The 20,185-nt window shown below is 34.6% G+C and overlaps 2 protein-coding genes across 3 annotated transcripts; one reads left to right on the top strand and one right to left on the bottom strand.

Annotated features, from left to right (window-relative positions):
• Window positions 1-5,088: 5,088 nt before the first annotated feature.
• On the bottom strand, window positions 5,089-11,590 carry Pfdn4 (prefoldin subunit 4). Of its 2 annotated transcripts, XM_085959900.1 has the most exons (4): window positions 11,479-11,590; window positions 11,100-11,327; window positions 5,605-5,767; window positions 5,090-5,450 (listed from the first exon to the last, which is right to left on the bottom strand). In XM_085959900.1, exons 1-3 carry the CDS (start codon window positions 11,503-11,505, stop codon window positions 5,615-5,617), a joined length of 408 nt encoding a protein of 135 aa, XP_085816026.1. In that variant the 5' UTR covers window positions 11,506-11,590; the 3' UTR covers window positions 5,090-5,450; window positions 5,605-5,614. The 2 variants fall into 2 exon arrangements, with proteins under 2 accessions (XP_085816025.1, XP_085816026.1); XM_085959899.1 differs by having other exon boundaries at window positions 5,089-5,767.
• A 459-nt stretch (window positions 11,591-12,049) lies between these two features.
• Window positions 12,050-19,787, top strand: Rtel1 (Regulator of telomere elongation helicase 1). The gene has a single exon (XM_085959754.1). It carries the CDS (start codon window positions 12,134-12,136, stop codon window positions 15,062-15,064), a length of 2,931 nt encoding a protein of 976 aa, XP_085815880.1. The 5' UTR covers window positions 12,050-12,133; the 3' UTR covers window positions 15,065-19,787.
• The last annotated feature ends 398 nt before the right edge of the window (window positions 19,788-20,185 follow it).

Raw genomic sequence — 20,185 nt, 5'->3', positions numbered from 1 at the left:
GAAATGCTTTAATGGCGATTTTCTTTATAGTCGCAGACGACGCAGACGATTCACCAGTAGAAATAAAAACATTTTTTTTAATACGTATTTCTCACAAATTTTGTATGAAATAATGTTAACAAAATTAATGGAACTAATACAAAAAGGGCTCATTACATTACCACTCAAGCATATACGTAATTGTACTAAAAAAATGAACTGTTAGTAATACGTGTAATCACTTTTATATTGGTGGCACTCGTGGTGCAGTGCGTAAGGCGCTGGCCTTCCATCCGGGAGCTCTAGGCTCGATCCGGTGAGAACACGATATTTATGTGATTTTCTCAAATCCTGTGTGTTTGTGATTATTTAAAATTATCAACAACAACAACCTTGTACGAAAAAGCAAGGACATTGTTATTAATAATAATTTTTAAAAAATCACTTCTATATTCAATAATAATTATTTTTAGTTAAAGGGTGTGATTCTATAAAAGAGATTCATTGATATTTTACTAGGTATGTTGTTAGTTGGGATTTATGTGTTTTCTTTATTTTTTTACAGGGGGACCTCAACATCATAACAAATGCCTAAACCCGCCTTTGGAGACCATGCAGTGATGAACATTACAACTCACAGTTGCGCCGTGTGCCATTTTCACATTCATAGGGCTCCGAAGAAAGTCCTGCCTCAATATTCTCATTTCTAAAATGCGCTTGTCATACAATAGGTATGGATAATAACTTATACAATTGGTACAATAACCGAACAAAACAGAACATGAAGAAATATAACGGTGATTAAACAGAACAGCCAGTGGAAAAATAAAACATTCATTTTTGTCGTATATATTTATTGATTAAATAGGTACTTTTAAAACTAAATGTATAAAATAAATATTTAATGCTTATAATTATTAATTATATAATTTATGTATTCCTGATCGCTGGAAAACCTCAATTAAACGGGATTCAACTCGTTGTTGCCGGCGACAATTTCAATATTAAATGTAATATTTTCCTGTTTATCTGTGTTATTTCATGGAACCAATATAAATAAATAATAATACTACATGAAGAAACGAGATAAGCTTCTAAACAAAACCTTCGAAGAGCTTACAAAGGATAATTGGCACCATTGGTAATTTAAAGGCCAAACGAAATTGTGCAAAATTAAATGTAAGCGCTGATTTTTAAAAATGTTATCGACGTCTTCAACGAGTGCCTGCTAATGAGTCAATTTTTGTAGTGTGAATAAACCTCAGTCCAAAAACAGAGAAACACCTCCATAAAAAAGTATTTAATTTAGTTAGGTACCCGCAATATTTCAATTATTATGTATGTATTATATTAATATGTACATCAGTATGCCAATGAAAAATTCATAGTCTGGGCAATTTATTATTTTCGTTAAAAATAAGAGTCTCTGTCTATCGGTAATTTTCAATTTTCTATGGTTTCCTTTCAACCCAAATAAATTTCAATGGCTAAAAGTAATTGATTCGATATTATTAATAAATTATTGTAATAGTATTTCTTCATTGTAATTGAAATTCAAATGGTAAATAGCAGTGGCTAATGATTATAATATTTTATAACATAGCTGTCCAAATCGATTCCCGTGAAACGGTTTTTTCATTTTTTTCGACGTTTTTCAGGCTGAAGATTTAGTTGCGAAAGTACATTTTCGACGTATGTATTATTCTGGATAATGCCCTAAGTATACCTAATGTACCCGCTAAAATATAATACATTACAATGTATTAGGCTAAAGGGGTCCAGGACCCCTAATAATTGACAAGGCCCGGGCACCTAAAAAATAAATGACTGACGTGGGGGAAAAACTTTTCCCGAATGAATATCTACGCAATACCATTGGCATCGATTATTATTATGTTCACTTCCACTAACTTGAATAGAGCTTAAAATGTTAAGGTGAACGCTCTGCCAACCAGAGGCACCTAGCGGAAGCTTGCGAAGATTGAAATTTGATATAATTTATTTATAATTACAATTTAAAATAATATATATGTTCGTAAAGTCAAAGATAAACTTAAATATGATATTATATGAATAGGTACTTAACTATAAAATATGAATTCATTGAAGGATCATCTTACGATTATGTTTTAACATTAAAATTTTAATCGGTTGATCCCCTAACTACAGTCCTGTAATAATATGTAGCACTGTTTCTTCTCCTTCTTCATAAATTCCTAAAACCTCAATGAGAGTCAATCTTCTTCCCCTTCAGCCATGTCCGCACCTTAGCTGGAGCATATTAACACCACACGGCGCCTCCAAGAATCGCTGTCGCTCGCTAGTTTTCTTGTGTCATTCAAGGTTATACCAACATCCCGTAGCTCTGCCATATACACCCTATGTCTGTATATAGTATTTGGCGGCCTTCCAGGACGCCGGAATCAGGTTGGCTTGAAGAACAGGCAAGCCAGGTTGAGGTTTTCTTCTGGCATCCGCAGCACGTGACCGAGCCCGGATCAACGTCGCCTCTTCACTCTCAGCTAAGAGGCTGCTTGATGCTTTCTCTCACCTACTCGTTACTCTTAAAGTCATACCGCTCACCCAGTATCTGTCGCAAACACCTGTTTTCGAAGGTCATTATACGGTTGCTCTGAGCTTTCGTAAGGTGCCATGAATCGCTACCGTAAAGCAGCACCATCAGAATGCAAGCGTCGAATAGGCAGCAATCAGTTTTTACTGAGTATTGTGAGTCCCAGACACTCCGCATCGAGCTGAACGTTACCACCAATATGCAAGTACATAGTGCATCAATCATCCTTATATTGAATTTTATTGATGCCACATACCTCAGCTACTATTTCATTCGTAGTAAAGCTTTACTTACAAACGCAAAATCATATTTTATACCTGTTATTTTATTCAACAAGTTAAGATAAAAATCTTCCCAACCAGCAGGGGCGGATTTACCATAGGGGTTAAAGGGGCTATAGCCCAAGGTCCCCGAATTGTAGGGGCCCCGAACCCCCAAAAACAAATCTAAAAAATCCATAAAGAAACTTTGAGCACAATTTTTTTTTAAATACATTTTAGCTCAGAGCTCCTTTAAGTGTAAAGCCTTCCCTGCCAATCAGCAATTCCCAAATGCTTTGCTAGCTAAATACATAATAAGAATCATTCTTCCTAATTTGTGCATAATTCATCAATAAAACTAAAAAAATGTGTAACTCCAAAAACTCTACTTTACAGGAGAGATAAAAAACATTATAGTTTCGTGTACAAATCCATGGCTATGGAGTTAAATCATCCATGATTTAACAATGCTACAATTTTTTTAGGATTAGATAATTTTCAAGACGGGCAGATAATGGCTACTAGATGGCATTCAAAGTCAATTTTCGATTAAAACGGAGTTACACATTTTCCTAGTTTCGATGACAAATGGACAGTGGTAACTTCGAGAAATCTTGTGAACCTATTCCCCTCATCCTAGGTCATACCAGGCAGTAGTTGCCGTTAATATTATTTAGTGTTCATCTACAATGCAAGAATCCGGTAAAGAAAAGTAAAAGCAGGCCAGTTTAAAACTGTCCGGATATATTTGTGGCGCTTGGCAAACTAAGGTATAACGTTGCATCTTCAGTTTATATATAGGCAGAGATTGCATGGTCAGCTCTTTTATCTCCTATTTCTGACAAACATAATATTAGGCCACGAAAGGAAGGTCTTTGGTCACATAAACTACGTAGAAAATTGAAATTTGTCATATTCGTAAAGGTTTACTTGTGTATTAAGAATATCTGTTGTACATGGTTCGCAGAGTCAATGGGCTGCGCCAACGCTTCCAAAACTTCCTGATTTTGGTTATCTTTAAAAAGTCACAACTAGTTAACATTGTGTTTTTTTTATCGTTTTATTTTTGATTCAGATTAATTTTAATATTATTTTTTTATTTTACGTAGAAAAGTTGTTAATCACGTAATTTTGCATCTATGTACTGGGATATAGATGAATTTTGGGTATTACTATACCGGCCTATAATGGGAAGTGGTTTGCATACTGGATGATGTTGTCACAAGCATATAATTATTGAGTGTGGTAAAATATGATTTAAACTTAAACACGTTTTAACCGGTTCTATGCCTTCAGCGAGTTTTCTCGCTCTATGAGGCCGTGATCGACAGGCCGCACATACAAATTTCGCGAGTTATCTCATCTGACTTTGAACCCATATTACTTGCTACTGTCGATTGATTTGCATCATCTTAAAAATTAAACAGACAGTGACATCTGTTTGAATAATTATGAAATACTAAGCCATAAATTATCAATATTACAGCGATTTTAGTAAGACCTTCGCTCTACATTCAACGTGTCATTAAAAATCTGCAGCCCGTCAGATACTGCCATAGTAATATTGTGAGGCATAGAAAAAGGTTAATTAAACTTACCTAGTTAACCATCTAAGTTTAAAACACACATTCAATATTGGTGATATTTGACAGCACTCAGTACGCTTTTTTTATTGGATTTTATGGCCTGAATGTGCATCAAACAATAAATTGAACTCAGCTTCAAAACCTTGATCCATGGCGACTGGCAATCACATTTCTATCATATTTATCCGTTCTGTGGTACAGACATACTCATAATATTAGCAGTTGCAAGTACACATCCTCAGTATACGGTTGATCTGAGTCTTTTAGGCCATCCATGGACTGAAACCGTATGCGGTTTCGAACCGTGTGCCATACTAAGCTTATCTTTTCTGGTCACGAAAATATATTTTCACAAAGTATTTATTATAAGCATCTGATCGTATCCGTTTACACCATACACTTACACTTACAAATTTAGTGAAAATATATTTTCGTGAACAAAAATCATAAGTTTAGTATGGCACACGGATCTAAACCGCATACGGTTTCAGTCCATGGATGGCCTCTTTGTAAGATGCCATGACTGACTTGTAAAGCAATATTTTATGAATAAAAAAACCATAACTGCCAATATCATCATGCAATCCAGACTAAATGAACAATAATCGTTTTATTGAAGAGCGTGAAGTTTTTTACAAGGATTTCAATAAAAAAACATAAAGGATTTGTTTTAGTGTTTTTTATTATTTTTTAATATAAATAGTGTTGTGAATGTTTCATTGATAAAGATCAAATACAGAAAAGGTAAGCATTAAAATGAAGACATATGTTCCGGAATTTTATTAATTTCTTCTGTGTTATACAATAATGAATGTAACATTCATGTTCATCAGTTTACTATAATATCATTCTTGTTTTAACTACTAAATCATAAATTTGTATAAAAGAAGAAAATTTATGCACAGTTTCATTAATAGCAAAATTAAATATTTTTTTTAAAATAAATGAGAGTTTTAGTAAAAATTACAACAATAGCATGTCGACTAAGTCGGTTCCCGAAAATAAGCAGCATTACTTCCAGATAGTATGGTGTATCTTCATTGCAATGCAAGACTACAATAAAAAAAACTTAGTATAATTACCATTTTCGATAAATGTCTGATAATAATAAGTTGTGATTACAAAATGAGTTAGTTTTTACATCAAAGTGTAGCGATATTTTGTATGATAAGTCTTAAAGGTAATAATACAATATAATAATATTTACAGACAAGACTTTAATCTTCTTCATTCTCCAAATTAATATGACTCGAGAACTTTCCATACAAGTGGGCTTTCAGCTCGTTCATTTGATTTTTAATTGTTTCTGATTGACCTTCTAGGTTTGTGATTTCAGCGGTCTTTGATGTTTTAGATTCTTCCAATCGTTTCTGAAACAAATAAAAACAGGATAAAAACAGGTACTGCCATACACATATTACATCACCAGGGTAGGGTTATTCCGACGACTAGTTCACATGATAAAAATTTTCCTTTATTTTTCTAGATCCAGGATAACACTGATAACTCTCAAGACTATTCTGTATACAAAGCTCGTTTCTAAATTGCAAGTTTTCTTCAAATTTACAATTCCACTAACATTATTTTTATATTACTTTAACGTTTGGTTAACCTAAAAAACAACTGGAATTATGTATGCATTATATCTCAGTAAAGGGTCAATTACATTGAGCTACTTTACGAGCTGCTTGTTGGCGAATTTACAATTTGCCTGTAAAGTCGCCCAGTGTAATCATCGAACAAGCTAACAAGCAGATTGTAAACACTCTACCGAGAAAAGTTGAAGCCGGTCAACTTTACACGCTACACAGCGGCGTGTGGGCCTACTGTGGGCGCAATAGAGCACAGTAGCAACCACCCGATAAAAAAACGAACTACGTTCTGTCAAAATAGACGCTGGCTTGTCGCTTCTCAGTGAATGGAAAGTTTTGTGTGTCATCATCATAATCGCAGTAGCTGAATCGCCCGCTATTAAATTCGCCAACAAACAGCTCGTAAAGTAACTCAATGTAATTGACGCTTAAGGGGGGGCTGAAGAGCTCGACATTCAAATATAATTTAGTATAAAAAGGACCTCAGCTTCGAAGAACGTTAATTTATATCGATCTTTTCGCAAAAATCACTAATCATCGGAGATTTTATTTCAAGAAACATTATTTTTATTATTGATATTGTCTGCCACTGAATATTATTATTATTTTATAAACACCTGCAAGATGTACGCCGATCAGAAAACAGGGCTGTCAAAATAATATTATGAATTAATAATTTTAAAATGTTAATTTCATCATAGTTTTTAATCAAACCTGTGCAAGTACGTACTGATAACTTGGGTGGATTTTGTAGCAAACATACTATTGATATATATACGGGTATATTATTATTATAACCCAATTCAAATTGAACATAGGTTGAAACTCAAATACTATTATAGTATGTTTATGATTTCGAGAAAATAATACGATGGTATAATTAATCCATATCAATTATTTGAAAACATTACATTCGCACTTTGCACAAAATTACAAACACATTCGAAGTTTGCCGCACACGTACAGACCACGTGATATTTGTTTACGCAAAATCGTCGCTTTTCAAAATGGCGAATTTGATTACCAGATTTTACTGCGATGAATCAGTATGTTCCTTTTTGTCTTTTTTTATTCGTAGGTTTGTTCACTATGTACACCGAGAAATTTCCATTTATAAACTCGGAAACGATTTTTACAGAAGAGTTTTGGAATATAATGCAACCAAAACTGGAAAAAATTCTATCATATCGCAAAATTTCTTAAGCAATTATGGTAAGTATCGTAAAATTTAATGAGGTTGCCAGCAATTTGTTGCCAGTGTGGAAATGGCTTAATATCCACTGTGGTTCACGTAGTGGCATGGACCTGGGGTTAGCTAATTCAGGAAGTCAACACCCATGATAGAATTTTTTCCAGTTTTGGTTGCATTATATTCCAAAACTCTTCTGTAAAAATCGTTTCCGAGTTTATAAATGGAAATTTCTCGGTGTACATAGTGAACAAACCTACGAATAAAAAAAGACAAAAAGGAACATACTGATTCATCGCAGTAAAATCTGGTAATCAAATTCGCCATTTTGAAAAGCGACGATTTTGCGTAAACAAATATCACGTGGTCTGTACGTGTGCGGCAAACTTCGAATGTGTTTGTAATTTTGTGCAAAGTGCGAATGTAATGTTTTCAAATAATTGATATGGATTAATTATACCATCGTATTATTTTCTCGAAATCATAAACATACTATAATAGTATTTGAGTATCAACCTATGTTCAATTTGAATTGGGTTATAATAATAATATACCCGTATATATATCAATAGTATGTTTGCTACAAAATCCACCCAAGTTATCAGTACGTACTTGCACAGGTTTGATTAAAAACTATGATGAAATTAACATTTAAAAAATATGAATGCTTAATATTATTTTGACAGCCCTGTTTTCTGATCGGCTTTACATCTAGCAGGTGTTCATTAAAAAAATAATAATGCTCTGTGAAAAGATCGATTTAAATCAGCCAGCTCGCCCCTTAAGTAACTATTGTTATAAATATAGCATTTAAAATATTATATATTACAGTTCAGTAATCGGCCGCTCGATTATCCAATAACTACTATAATCCGTCTTGAAAGCACAAAATCAAGCTATATATATAATTCGCCGGTATTCGATTGTCAAATTCAATAGTCCGCCACGTACAAGTATACAACGCAGATGAGACGGGTTTACTTTGGAAACTTCTTCTTCATAAAACGTAAGTTCATCGCGAAGAAAGTAATGTACTAGGGAGGAAAGTGCCCAAGGCCCGCATCACAATTATATCATGCTCCAATGCAACCGGGATACACAAAATGAAGCTTTTGGTCATAGGGAAATAGGTCATAAGATGGTCCAAAGCCATTTAAGAATATCTGCCTCACTGAACAACTGGTTGTTTCAAGTGATTTACTGTTTAATATTTAGTTAATAAACGTAGTTTATAAATATGTATAATTTAATAAATAGACTGCAGCAAGTTTAACGTAAAGCGTGGCCGTTTCGAGAACTACAATACTGGCATAGATCGCAGTGCCACGACAACAGCCATGATACTTCAACTTATCATTTTCGCACTGAACTTGATTTTGATAATAAAAAAAACCGTAATTTGCTAGTACAAATTTCTCAAAAAAACTATTTTTACGAAATAAGTACCCGTTTTAATTTTTACCATATTATTTTGTATGTATGCCATTTTCACTAATTGGACACTAGTCTGGTTTTTAGGGTGGCGGATTACTAAGAGAGTACTGTACATTGTATCATTGTACAAAGGTACGAGGGTGGGTCAATAAGTCCTTAGAAAAGCCGACAGGTGGCGCGACTAGTACTGTAAGCGGTTTGTTTTCATGCAGCGGCACTACCGATTCAGTATGCTGCGAAGTTTCAATCAGATTGGTCGGGTTGTTGTGTGTTTCTCGTACATTTAAAAAAAAAAATTGCTTGTGGAAAATTGAGTTTAGAGCTGTTATTAAACATTTTAATATAAAAGGGTTAACAGCAAAGGAAATAAAAAATGAGTTGGATTTAGTTCACGGCATATCTGCTCCTTCACTTGCAACTATTTATAACTGGTTAAATGAATTTAAACGTGGTCGTACATCAACAAAGGATGAACCACGCTCAGGACGTCCTGTAGAGGTGACTACACCAGAAATGATCAATAAAATCCACGATATGGTGTTAAGTGACCGAAGATTAAAGTTGAGTGAGATAATTGAGGTTACAGGGATCTCAAAAGGTAGCGTCATTTCTATTTTACATGACAAATTGGGCATGAAAAATATTTCTGCAAGATGGGTGCCGCGTTTGCTCACAGTCGACAATAAACGCAATAGGGTGGTGGCCTCTAAAGCCCTGTTGTCGCTCATGCAACGCAATCCGGATGAATTTTTTCGTCGCTTTGTGACTGTAGATGAAACATGGATACACCACTATACTCCCGAGACGAAAGAACAGTCAAAGCAGTGGATTGCGAAGGCAAACCATGTCCAAAGAAGGCGAAAACCGTAAAATCAGCTGGTAAGGTTATGGCTACTGTATTTTGGGATGCACGTGAAATTATTTTCGTTGACTATTTGGAAAAAGGAAAAACAATAACAGGGGATTATTATGCATCTTTATTGGACCAGCTAAAAAACAAAATTGAAGAAAAACGGCCTCATTTAAACAGGAAAAAAATCCTCTTTCATCAGGACAATGCCCGTGTTCACACATGTTTACGATCAATGGCTAAAATTGAAGAATTGAAGTTCGAATTGGTCGACCACCCACCGTATTCGCCAGATTTAGCCCCCCAGTGACTTTTTCCTTTTCCCAAACTTAAAAAAATGGCTAAGTGGACAACGTTTTTTTTCAAATGAAGAAGTCATCGATCGGACAAATGCTTATTTTGAGGACCTTCCGAAAACTTATTTTTCTGACGGTTTAAAAAAAATTGAGAAACGTCTAACCAAGTGTATTGAGCTCCAAGGAGATTATGTTGAGAAATAAAAAAAAAATACAAAAATAAAAACTGTTTTAATGCTTTTTTCTAAGGAATTATTGACCCACCCTCGTACATTGCTCTTGCAATTTGTCGAAAATATTTTGCATAATCAATGACGTGACAGCCCTTGCATGCGTGAATGGGCATGGTGGCGTTAGTGTCATGATGTAAGTATTACTTTTCCAAAAAGCCGAATCTCAAGAAATAATTGTTCTCCTATATGTCGCTCTACCCAGTTAGTGCGCCTAGGTCAAAAAATGCTACGCCCAACAGTTCATAATATCTTGAGATAATTATTTTTTGAGATAGTCTGTGGGATTTCAAACATATTTGATATTTTACTCGCCGAGTTGCCAAATTTGTTTGTCAACCACTCCATGAGTTCAAACTACAATTTAATAAGCAATCATTCGAATAGAATAAAATACATTCAAATTGTTTTTATCAGGGGGTTCAAGGGGACCCTTTTTTCAGTTGTTCCGCTCCAGCTCTGCTCCGAGACCTAATACTTGCTCCAGCTCCGCTCCAGGATCGGCTCCGCTTCGAGTAAAAAGTTTTAAGTACCTATTAAGTATATGTATACAAATGTTAAAAAATAAAAAAAATAAGTAGTAAAAGTGTATTATTTGTATGTTTCATTATTAACTCTATTAAACAAAATTTCCAACAGCAAATCGTCTTATTATCTGCCTCTTCTGTAAAAAAGGGAGGTTATTTATCACTTGACAGTGATGCCGTATTTCAATTAATAATAATAAGTCTCAAATATAATATTTTCATTGGATTTGAATTTGATTGAAAAACATTCATTGAGTTAGCGATGTAGCGCAATACGCATGAGGTGACCTCATTGTTCTAGCCATTTCGGCAGATTTTGCCAACTGACAATGTTCGTTTAAAGGTTTAAAATGTGCTACGGGATGGGAGCATCAGTCTAGTAACATTTTAAATACCAAGAAAAACGACATTACACATATTTTTCCCATAGCGAAGGCTTACTACGACAGCATATAACGTAATGATAAAGTATTCGAACCTTTATTGTCTGCAGACATTTGTTGCACTTGTGACTTGCCACCCATCAGTCAGAACCATACAAAATATAAGATTACACATTAATTTATGACTCTGTGTATGCTTACCAGTGTGTCTTCAACATGTTGGCAAATGAAAACTTCTCCAATTAGGAATGGAATCTTGCCATCGCTGTCGTCCATCAGAGCTAATTCGTCGCAAGCCTCCTCCAAATTCTTCATGTCATTTTGTTTTGTCTTCAATTCTTCTTTAATATCCTCTAATCGCGCATTAAAACGGGCAAATTTATTAATTTTCTGTTGATCTTCGAATGTAATGGTAACGTCATCGTAATCCTATGATAAACAAGATCATTATTCGATGAAAAACATTCACATGGTTAAATTTAAATGTGTCATGCGAAAAGTATATTTTTTTAAATACAATACCATTGTTTTAGAAGGCTACACTAATTTCAATTAATACAAAACAATTGCTAAAACTTACATGCAAAATGCCGCCGGGATTGGTCATGGCGAATAGTTTAGGGAATCTTATTTAATTAAATTCGACGGATCGCTGACGGAATCGCAGGACTTTTAGGTTAATTTTTTGACTTGATACTTTTCTTTTTAAATAATAAAACGTCGTTCAATCCAAATATGTCATTTACTGGTCATCTGCAATAAAAAAAGATGTATTATCGAAATAGGTAGGTAGTATGGTAAATTGATACATGGATGTTAAACAATTACAAATTTTATTTTAATAAATAAATATGAAAATACTTTTACTGGCCGAAAGATGAGATGAAGAAAACAATGAACTCGGTACCTACAGTAATCAATAGCATTGATGATATCGCAAAAATAATCTGATGAAAACGTTGATCATTTATGCCGTAGGTAGGTACATAATAATAACATAGGTATTTGAATGGATTGTTGCGTGGATTCCGATAATAAAAAATAACATCCAAATTATTGAAGCTAATAAAATTGTTGTATTATATCAAATGGCTACATTATTATCTATGGATTGAACGATTGGCGGTAAAATGTAATTAAATTTTGACAGATAGAAATTAAACGTCAACTGAGAGAGACTGTGGCTATACGTTTAACATATATTAAAGTTGTATATAATTATTTAATACAGTAAAATGTCAGACATTATGATAAAGGGTATCCCTATATCTTTTCCATTTGAACCATATGACGTTCAACGCGCCTACATGGAAAAAGTTATTGAATGTTTACAAAACGGACACAATGGTGTTCTGGAATCTCCTACCGGCACGGGAAAGACATTATGTTTACTGTGCTCTTCTCTGGCATGGCTTTTGGTGAAGAAGGCTCAAATACAACTGAATGCGCATGCGGGTGGTTTCAGTCACATTGGCAATTTCAGTGCTTCACTGGAACGGAATTTGAACAATGTCTCAGGAAAACAAACCAAAACTGAGGGGTCGGCCTGGGGGGTTCCAAAAATTATTTATGCATCCAGAACCCACTCTCAGATTTCACAAGCCATGCAGGAATTGAAGCGTTCCAACTATCGCCACGTAAAAGCGACAGTTCTTGGATCTCGCGAACAGATGTGTATACATCCCGAAGTGTCCAAGGAAGCAAATCACACAGTAAAAGTGCAGCTCTGTCAGGCGAAAGTTAAAAGTAGGACTTGCTTCTTTTTTGGCAATGTCGAATCCAAGAAAGACGATGCGTCCGTAAGAGACGGCGGCATTTTAGATATAGAGGACCTTGTCACTGTCGGCAAAAAACTAAAATGTTGCCCTTACTACCTTTCAAAAGAACTGAAACAGACTGCCGATATTGTATTTATGCCTTATAATTATTTGTTGGATCCAAAATCTCGGAAGGCCAATGGAATTGAATTGGCTAATAATATTATTATACTAGATGAAGCTCATAATATTGAAAGAATGTGTGAAGAGTCGGCGTCATTACAGTTTCGTTCAACGGATATCGCTCTTTGCATCGAAGAAGTTACACATGTTATGAAATCTCTTGTAGACAATCAAGAAGAAGGTGCAGACTTTTCAAGTTCTGATAATTCTCAACCAAAAGACTTCACTCCCGATGATTTATGCACATTAAAGGTGATATTATTGGCATTAGAAAAGGCTGTGGATGAAATATCAGTCACACCAGGCGAAGGTATCACATTCGACGGCAGTTATATATTTGATCTTCTCGGTAAAGCTCAAATAAACGATACAAACTGTTTAGTAGTCTGTAGTTTGATTGAAAATCTAGTACAATATTTAATAACCTCCAGTGGATCGTCACCTTTTCAACGGAAAGGCAATGGTCTTCAAAAACTAGCCGATTTATTTAATATTGCATTTAGCAGTATCCAACAGCAGCATAAGGAAAAAGTGTCTAAATGTTACAAAGTACATATTCAAATCGAAGACAAGAAAACAAAGAAGTCAGATTCGTGGGCCGTTATAAAGAGCAACGCTCCAAAGTCTTCTGAGAAAGTTGTAAGCTACTGGTGCTTCAGTCCCGGATTCGGCATGAAGCAACTATTGGAACAGCACGTTAGATCTGTGATCCTGACCAGCGGAACTCTCGCTCCTCTAAAGCCTCTGATATCAGAACTCGGTATCCCTATTCATGTGAGACTTGAGAATCCACACATCGTCAAAAGCAATCAAATATACGTCAAAATAATAAGCCAGGGACCAGATTCGCAAGTTCTCAATTCGAATTACGAAAACAGGAATAACCCTAAATATATTTCATCGTTAGGAAGAACCATACTAAGCTTCTGCCGTGTTGTTCCTGACGGCTTGCTTGTGTTCTTCCCTTCATATCCGATTCTCACTAAATGCCAGCAGGAATGGCAAATGGAAGGAATTTGGAGTAACATAACAGATATAAAGCCAATATTTGTGGAGCCGCAACGGAAAGACACTTTCAACACTACCATGTCAGATTTTTACAGTAGAATCAATGATCCAGCATCACGTGGAGCATGTTTTATGGCCGTTTGCAGAGGAAAAGTATCCGAAGGACTGGATTTTGCCGATATGAACGGTAGAGCTGTTATCATAACAGGTTTACCGTTTCCTCCCCTTAAAGATCCTCGTATTGTACTAAAAAAGCAATATTTAGAAGAACAAAGAAGTAAAAATAAAGAATATCTTTCTGGCGATGAATGGTATTCTTTAGAAGCATCGAGAGCTGTAAATCAAGCAATAGGTAGAGTTATCAGACACAAAAACGACTATGGAGCCATTTTGTTGTGTGATACAAGATTTAACAATCCTCGCTTAAAAAACCATTTGTCATCGTGGTTAAAAGACCATATTACTGTTGGAAGCAAATTTGGAGAAACTGTTAGTGAGTTGTGTAGATTCTTTAAAAATGCTGAAAAGGTACTCCCATCTCCTAGGCTGAAGCCTCTGATCCAATCTGAATGCAATAGCATGCCAAGAATATCTAATGAATATCCTACTCAAACGTGTAATATTCGAACAATTCCAAAGAAGGATAGCGTCAAAACAGCAGTATCAATGTTACCTAATTCACATGAAGTATTGGGTGACTACTATAAAAGTTCTATGAAGGTTGAAAGCAAAGAAAATACAAAAGTCAAGCGTACATTTGATCTTTTCAGCGCGTTGGATACGTGTAATGATAAAACTTCAAAAGACGCGCATAGTTCAGCGAAACAGCTTTCTTTATACAAAGAAAACAAACCTTTCGAAAAGATGGAAACAAAGAATAAAAAGAAAAAGTTGAAAATTGTACCGTTTGGATTTGACTCGCAGGCTAGTCAACATGATGACAGTTTAACTAGTTTAGAGCCATCCAAAAAAGCTCCAGAAAATTTATTGGATTTCGTAAAATGTATTAAAGCAGCACTTGATAAAATCTCATACAAGGAATTCCAATCGTCCATTTCAACTTATAAAACCAGTGATAATTACAATGAATTTGTCAATACTTTAGACAAAATCTTTTTCCCTCTTCCCGGTATTCATTATTTACTAAAAGATATGGGGCGTTTCCTAAAGGATAATCATAAACAAAGCTTTCAAAAGTATTGTGAAAAGTTAACATAACTTATTTCACATCGTAAAATTATTCTTGTAGAAGTACAGTTTTTTTAATATTGTGTACATACCTACCAGTTGCTTGTAGGGATGCTGTTCAAAATACCCACCGTTTACAACATATTATCTAAATAAGGTCTGTGGCAGTGGTGAAGGGTGGAGATAGGTTATTAAGATTCCATATAAACAATGCACACTAAACTATTTCACTCTTATCGTATTTTGTTTTCATTGAACTAAGCATATAATGCATATCGTCGTTGAAACTAGAAAATTGTGTAACTCCGTTTTGATCGAAAATTGACTTTGAATGCCATCTAGTGGCCGTTGATAACATCTATCTGTATTGCAAATTTTGTAATTCCAGAAAAATTGTATCATTGTTAAATCATGGATGATTTCACTCCAAAACCATACATTTGTATAGGAAACCATAATGTTTTTTGTCTCTCCTGTAAAGTAGTGTTTTTGGAGTTACACAATTTTCTAGTTTCAACGACGAATTACAGATGGTGTTAGTTAGTTTTTAAAAATCAATTAAACCCTGCATTAACCAAATCATAATAACTTATGTATGATATGGGCAAGCTGACAAAAATAGTGCACATTTTATCAATCATACTTATTTGATTTCCTTTAATTAAGAATAAGTATGTATTACAGGTGGTGTTGGTTAGTTTTTCTAAAATTCAGTAAGCCCTCCCTACATTAAATCATAATAGATAACAAAATATTTTATTGATATATGAATATTGTTTGATGATTATCTACCTATCATGGTTTTGTTTACGCAGTATTTTATTGATTTTAAAAACTAACCAACACCATCTGCAATTTGTAATCTTAGTTCAATGAAAACAGATGACTGACAAAGTTTACTGTGCACTATTTATGTTGGATCTTAACAGCCTACCTCCACCCTTTGGCACTGGTATATAGTGTTGCAATTTCAGTAAATCTACATAATATTAATAATACTGAACCTTTAGAAATATGTACAGATAAATAAAATTTTGTATATGATTGCACAATATGTCTACTTACATAATATGTAATATTATTATAGGGATGCTCCGAATCTACAGCATTTATGGACCGTATGCCACTGGTACATACATATCAATATTTAGTAATTGCATATGTTTCTTGTATTCTTTGTTTTTTCTTTCCTTGATTGGTCTGACAAAGAATCCTACTACGATTCAGATCAAGACTTTAAAATACATATATAAAGCTATTTAAACCCTATCCAATAGATAGGCCAAGCACATATTGACCTATCTATCGGAATGCTGGGCCTTCTCAAAAAAAGGTCTCCAGGCGCTGTATGTTATGAAGATGTCACAAGCAAGGAAGATACAACCACACACTATATGTGCTATGCAATCCTCATATCAACTCACAAGTGAAAGTGAATCGATTCTGTTGGGTTGGCAATATCTCAAGAATGAAACCACTTAAGATGCTACTCTTCAACAGATGGTGTAAAGGTTGAGGTCAAGGCGGTGGAAGCAGCATGCGGCAGACAGAGGGGAGTGAAGACGTTTCCTGAAGGCGACCCAACACCCACATCGGGTTCGAACGCAGATAATGAATGATACTGCTTTTTATTTTTCTAATATAATATTTTAAATCAGGCAAATTCTGTTAATTTTAATGTTATTTTCTTTACTAACTAATTAAATTTTTCTAACTATTTATTAGGTAATATTTTTATATAAATTTATGATATTATATTTGATCTTTTTGAATCGGCATGATAAATTAAATCAACAGTAAGGTAAACGTACCAGTAGTTGACCACTTAAGAAAAAAATTCAACAAAAATAACGATTAACGTTTAGCATTACGCCGAATGTTGGCAAAGCAAGTCTACTCATAATGGATCAAATATCTTAATTAATATGAAAAGACAAAAATTAAGAAAGGGTCTGTTACAAAAAAATTGTGTTCAATTTTTCAAGACCATGTTTTTGTTCCAGTAGTTGACCATCCAAAAAATTGAAAGTTCCAGTAGTTGACCACTATATGTTTCAGTAGTTGACCATGTCTAATCAGGGGTTCCAGTAGTTGACCACTATATTTTTCAGTAGTTGACCATGTCTAATCAGAAGGCTTTATGGCAAATCTGTCATCAGAGTTGCCTCAGGGCTTCCTGTCAGACCACTCTAGCCCATAGCTACTTGAATCAACTTGGTAGCAATGGGCGGTTCAGTAACAAGTTACATAGCAGAGGATTTTGTTTGACAGCCAATCATCAGCTTTGTTCGGGTAACAAAAGGTGCAAAATTAGTTACTTCAAACTTAAAATACAAAAATATATTTATTTTAGCAACTAAGTACATACATACTAGATAGTAACGCATAGGCTCAGTACTTACCAAAATAAAACTTAACATATAAATCCTTAGATATTCCAAATAAAGTCCAATTCCGGAACTAAATAAACATTACGAGTTTTGCTTACTTGTGTCAGGTCATTTATGTGGGATACTACCGCCTTCCATGCATGGCTAAGTACATCGGGTCGCTCTGGCCATTTCCATAGTCTCCCGCACTTTTGCATCGATGAAATAGTAGCTTTTACTTTAGAAATATGGTCGATTTTCCCCGGGAAGTATTATAATATAATGTTCATTTATGACTTTCATAACGGGCAGCCATCGAGTTTTATGCTTAAAGCTTTCATCACTAGACTTATGCCATTCACTCTCCGCTGAGTCTGAAATGTCAACACTTGGGTTAGAAGACTCGGAAGAAAAACGCATTTTCTTCTTGACTGCTTTCAATTCCCCCATTTTTTTCTTCCTTTGCTTGCTCATTTAGTTGTTTCTTTCTTTGCAGCTCGTTCTTTTTTCAACCGTTCCATTTCTTCTTTCTTCCTCTTTTTGTTTAGGAAATACTCCTGGCAAGGTTTACCGGAAACACTGGTGGGGTTTTTTCCCTTTTTTGCTTTCTTCTTGAATTTTTCTTCCCCTTCACCGGGGAAGACAAAATGTCTCTTGAATGGACTACGAATATTTGATGGACCAGCCACGGGTTCACTGGCGATTGGAGACGAAGTATCATTACAAATCCTTATACCAGCCTTAGGTGCACTGGCGATTGGAGACGAATCACCATCACAAGTCGTTAAACCAGCCACAGGTGCCCTAGCGATTGGAGATGAAACATCATAATAATTCATAGTATTCTAGGCGGCCAAAGACATCATATCATCGGATTCCTCTTCTTGCAATGCCTCATCGATGTGTCTGACCGGGTCAGGTGGAGTGATATTTTCCAACTCATTTTTTACTTTTCGTCACAGTGCGAACAGTGACTTGTCATCTTGATCAGGTTCGTTGTTTTTGCGGAATGATTCAAGATTTTCCTCATCAATGTTTTTACTCAGGAACTCTCTCTAAATACTGCTTGGGTTCCTCTGATGTAACCATTGAAGGCACACTTTACGATTCTCCTGGTACTGTTACAGCTTAAGGGCTCCATGGACAAAGTCCACATTTTCGGAAATTTCTTGAGGAATTCTTTTGTACTTGTAGAGGACTGTAGTTGGTGTGACAGCCCCACCGACACTCCCTGTTACTATGACGGTTATGCATTCTTTATTGTCGACATTTACCTGCTGGTACACTGTCCGATTCCTTTTTTCCGATTCCTTTTTTGGCTAAGACCCTGCTCCCCTAGGGGCGGCAGGTTATATGAAAGTATGGTGAAGCAGGCAGGTTATATAAAAAAGTATGGTGAGGTAGGCTGATAAACAATTTGCGGCAAAACTAACGTTAACATTATTAATTATATGGGTACGTTATAATGACCAAAGTAAATCCTCCGTGATGCCCTGCATTTTTTTTATCACGTCACTATTTCTCGTAACTTGTCGGCTATTGTTGGCCTGCTTCATTCAGTTGCTATATATTCAGGGCTATAATTCAAGAAATTTTTGTTTTCCGAAGAAAAAATACACAAACCCGTTGCTGAAAAAAAAAAAAAGTAGACGCCTAGGTCATCTACTGGACAGAACCACCCTAGACACTTCTAATTAATAAATAATCATCGTTCCATACTTATGAATGTAAAAATTGTTCAAAACTAAGTGAAATAATTTTATTTAATTTATCTAGTAGTTGACCACCCTGGTCAACTACTGAAAAAGTATAAAAAAAAGTTTGAGTAGTTGACCCCCCCACAAACTTGCTTCCTTGTAAATATAACTTAAAAATTACAAATGATATCGATACTTCAATATTATGACTGCCTGTAATACATTAACTTGATATTATGAAGTCAAAAACATTAAATTGCCATATGCTTACATCCACTGATATCCTTAACAATTGACTTAAGAAATTAAAAATAAAATGCTTACGGCGTGATGTGTTGTTTTCAAATAGCTGCTATGACGCCCCTATGACAAATGGTGATGTGTGAGTTCCTCAATCCGACCACAGATGGCTTCACTTGTCTCAACTTTACAATTAAGAGCAATCCCGTGTCTACATTTCTTATTTTGGGCATTTTATTGAAAAAAGGTCAACTACTGGTACATTTACCTTACACTATTCTGGTGCAATATGGCATATGATAAAATAATTAGCTCATTATGGTAGGTACTCAGTACATTACCACTAAAAATATACTTGCATAATATCTTATGATTTCATTTTCGGCAATATTATGTTTACATTATTTTATTTATTATTTTGTTTCAAATTTATTTATTTCAAACCATGTTGATCTTAATTTATTTTTTCTAAAATATCAAGTTTGTATGCATTGTGGAAATAAATCTATATATTTTTGAAATCGTGACTTTCATTTAGGTAGAATCTATTTTTTATTCAATATTATACATATCGTAAAATACAAATTTCTAATATATTTCATTTATTATATAAATATTTTATTTACTTGATTGGGTCTTTGAAATGCATTTCTGACAGTTCTTAATTTCAAATTGACCGCCATATATTTGACGTGAAGATAGTAAAGTTAAAACACGTTCACAAAATTACAGAAGGTAATTCCATAGACTAATATACTAGGTAATCCTCATTCATACTATAGAGGTATAATAATTACCAGTAATTATATTACGTTATATTTTGGTTTTCACTTTTATCACGTTGA

This window comes from Rhyacophila brunnea, unplaced genomic scaffold (assembly GCF_057557595.1).
Source record: "Rhyacophila brunnea isolate RB1 unplaced genomic scaffold, BYU_Rbru_1.0 scaffold_9, whole genome shotgun sequence".
NCBI classification, from domain to species: domain Eukaryota; kingdom Metazoa; phylum Arthropoda; class Insecta; order Trichoptera; family Rhyacophilidae; genus Rhyacophila; species Rhyacophila brunnea.
This window is presented reverse-complemented; position numbering and strand designations above follow the sequence as displayed.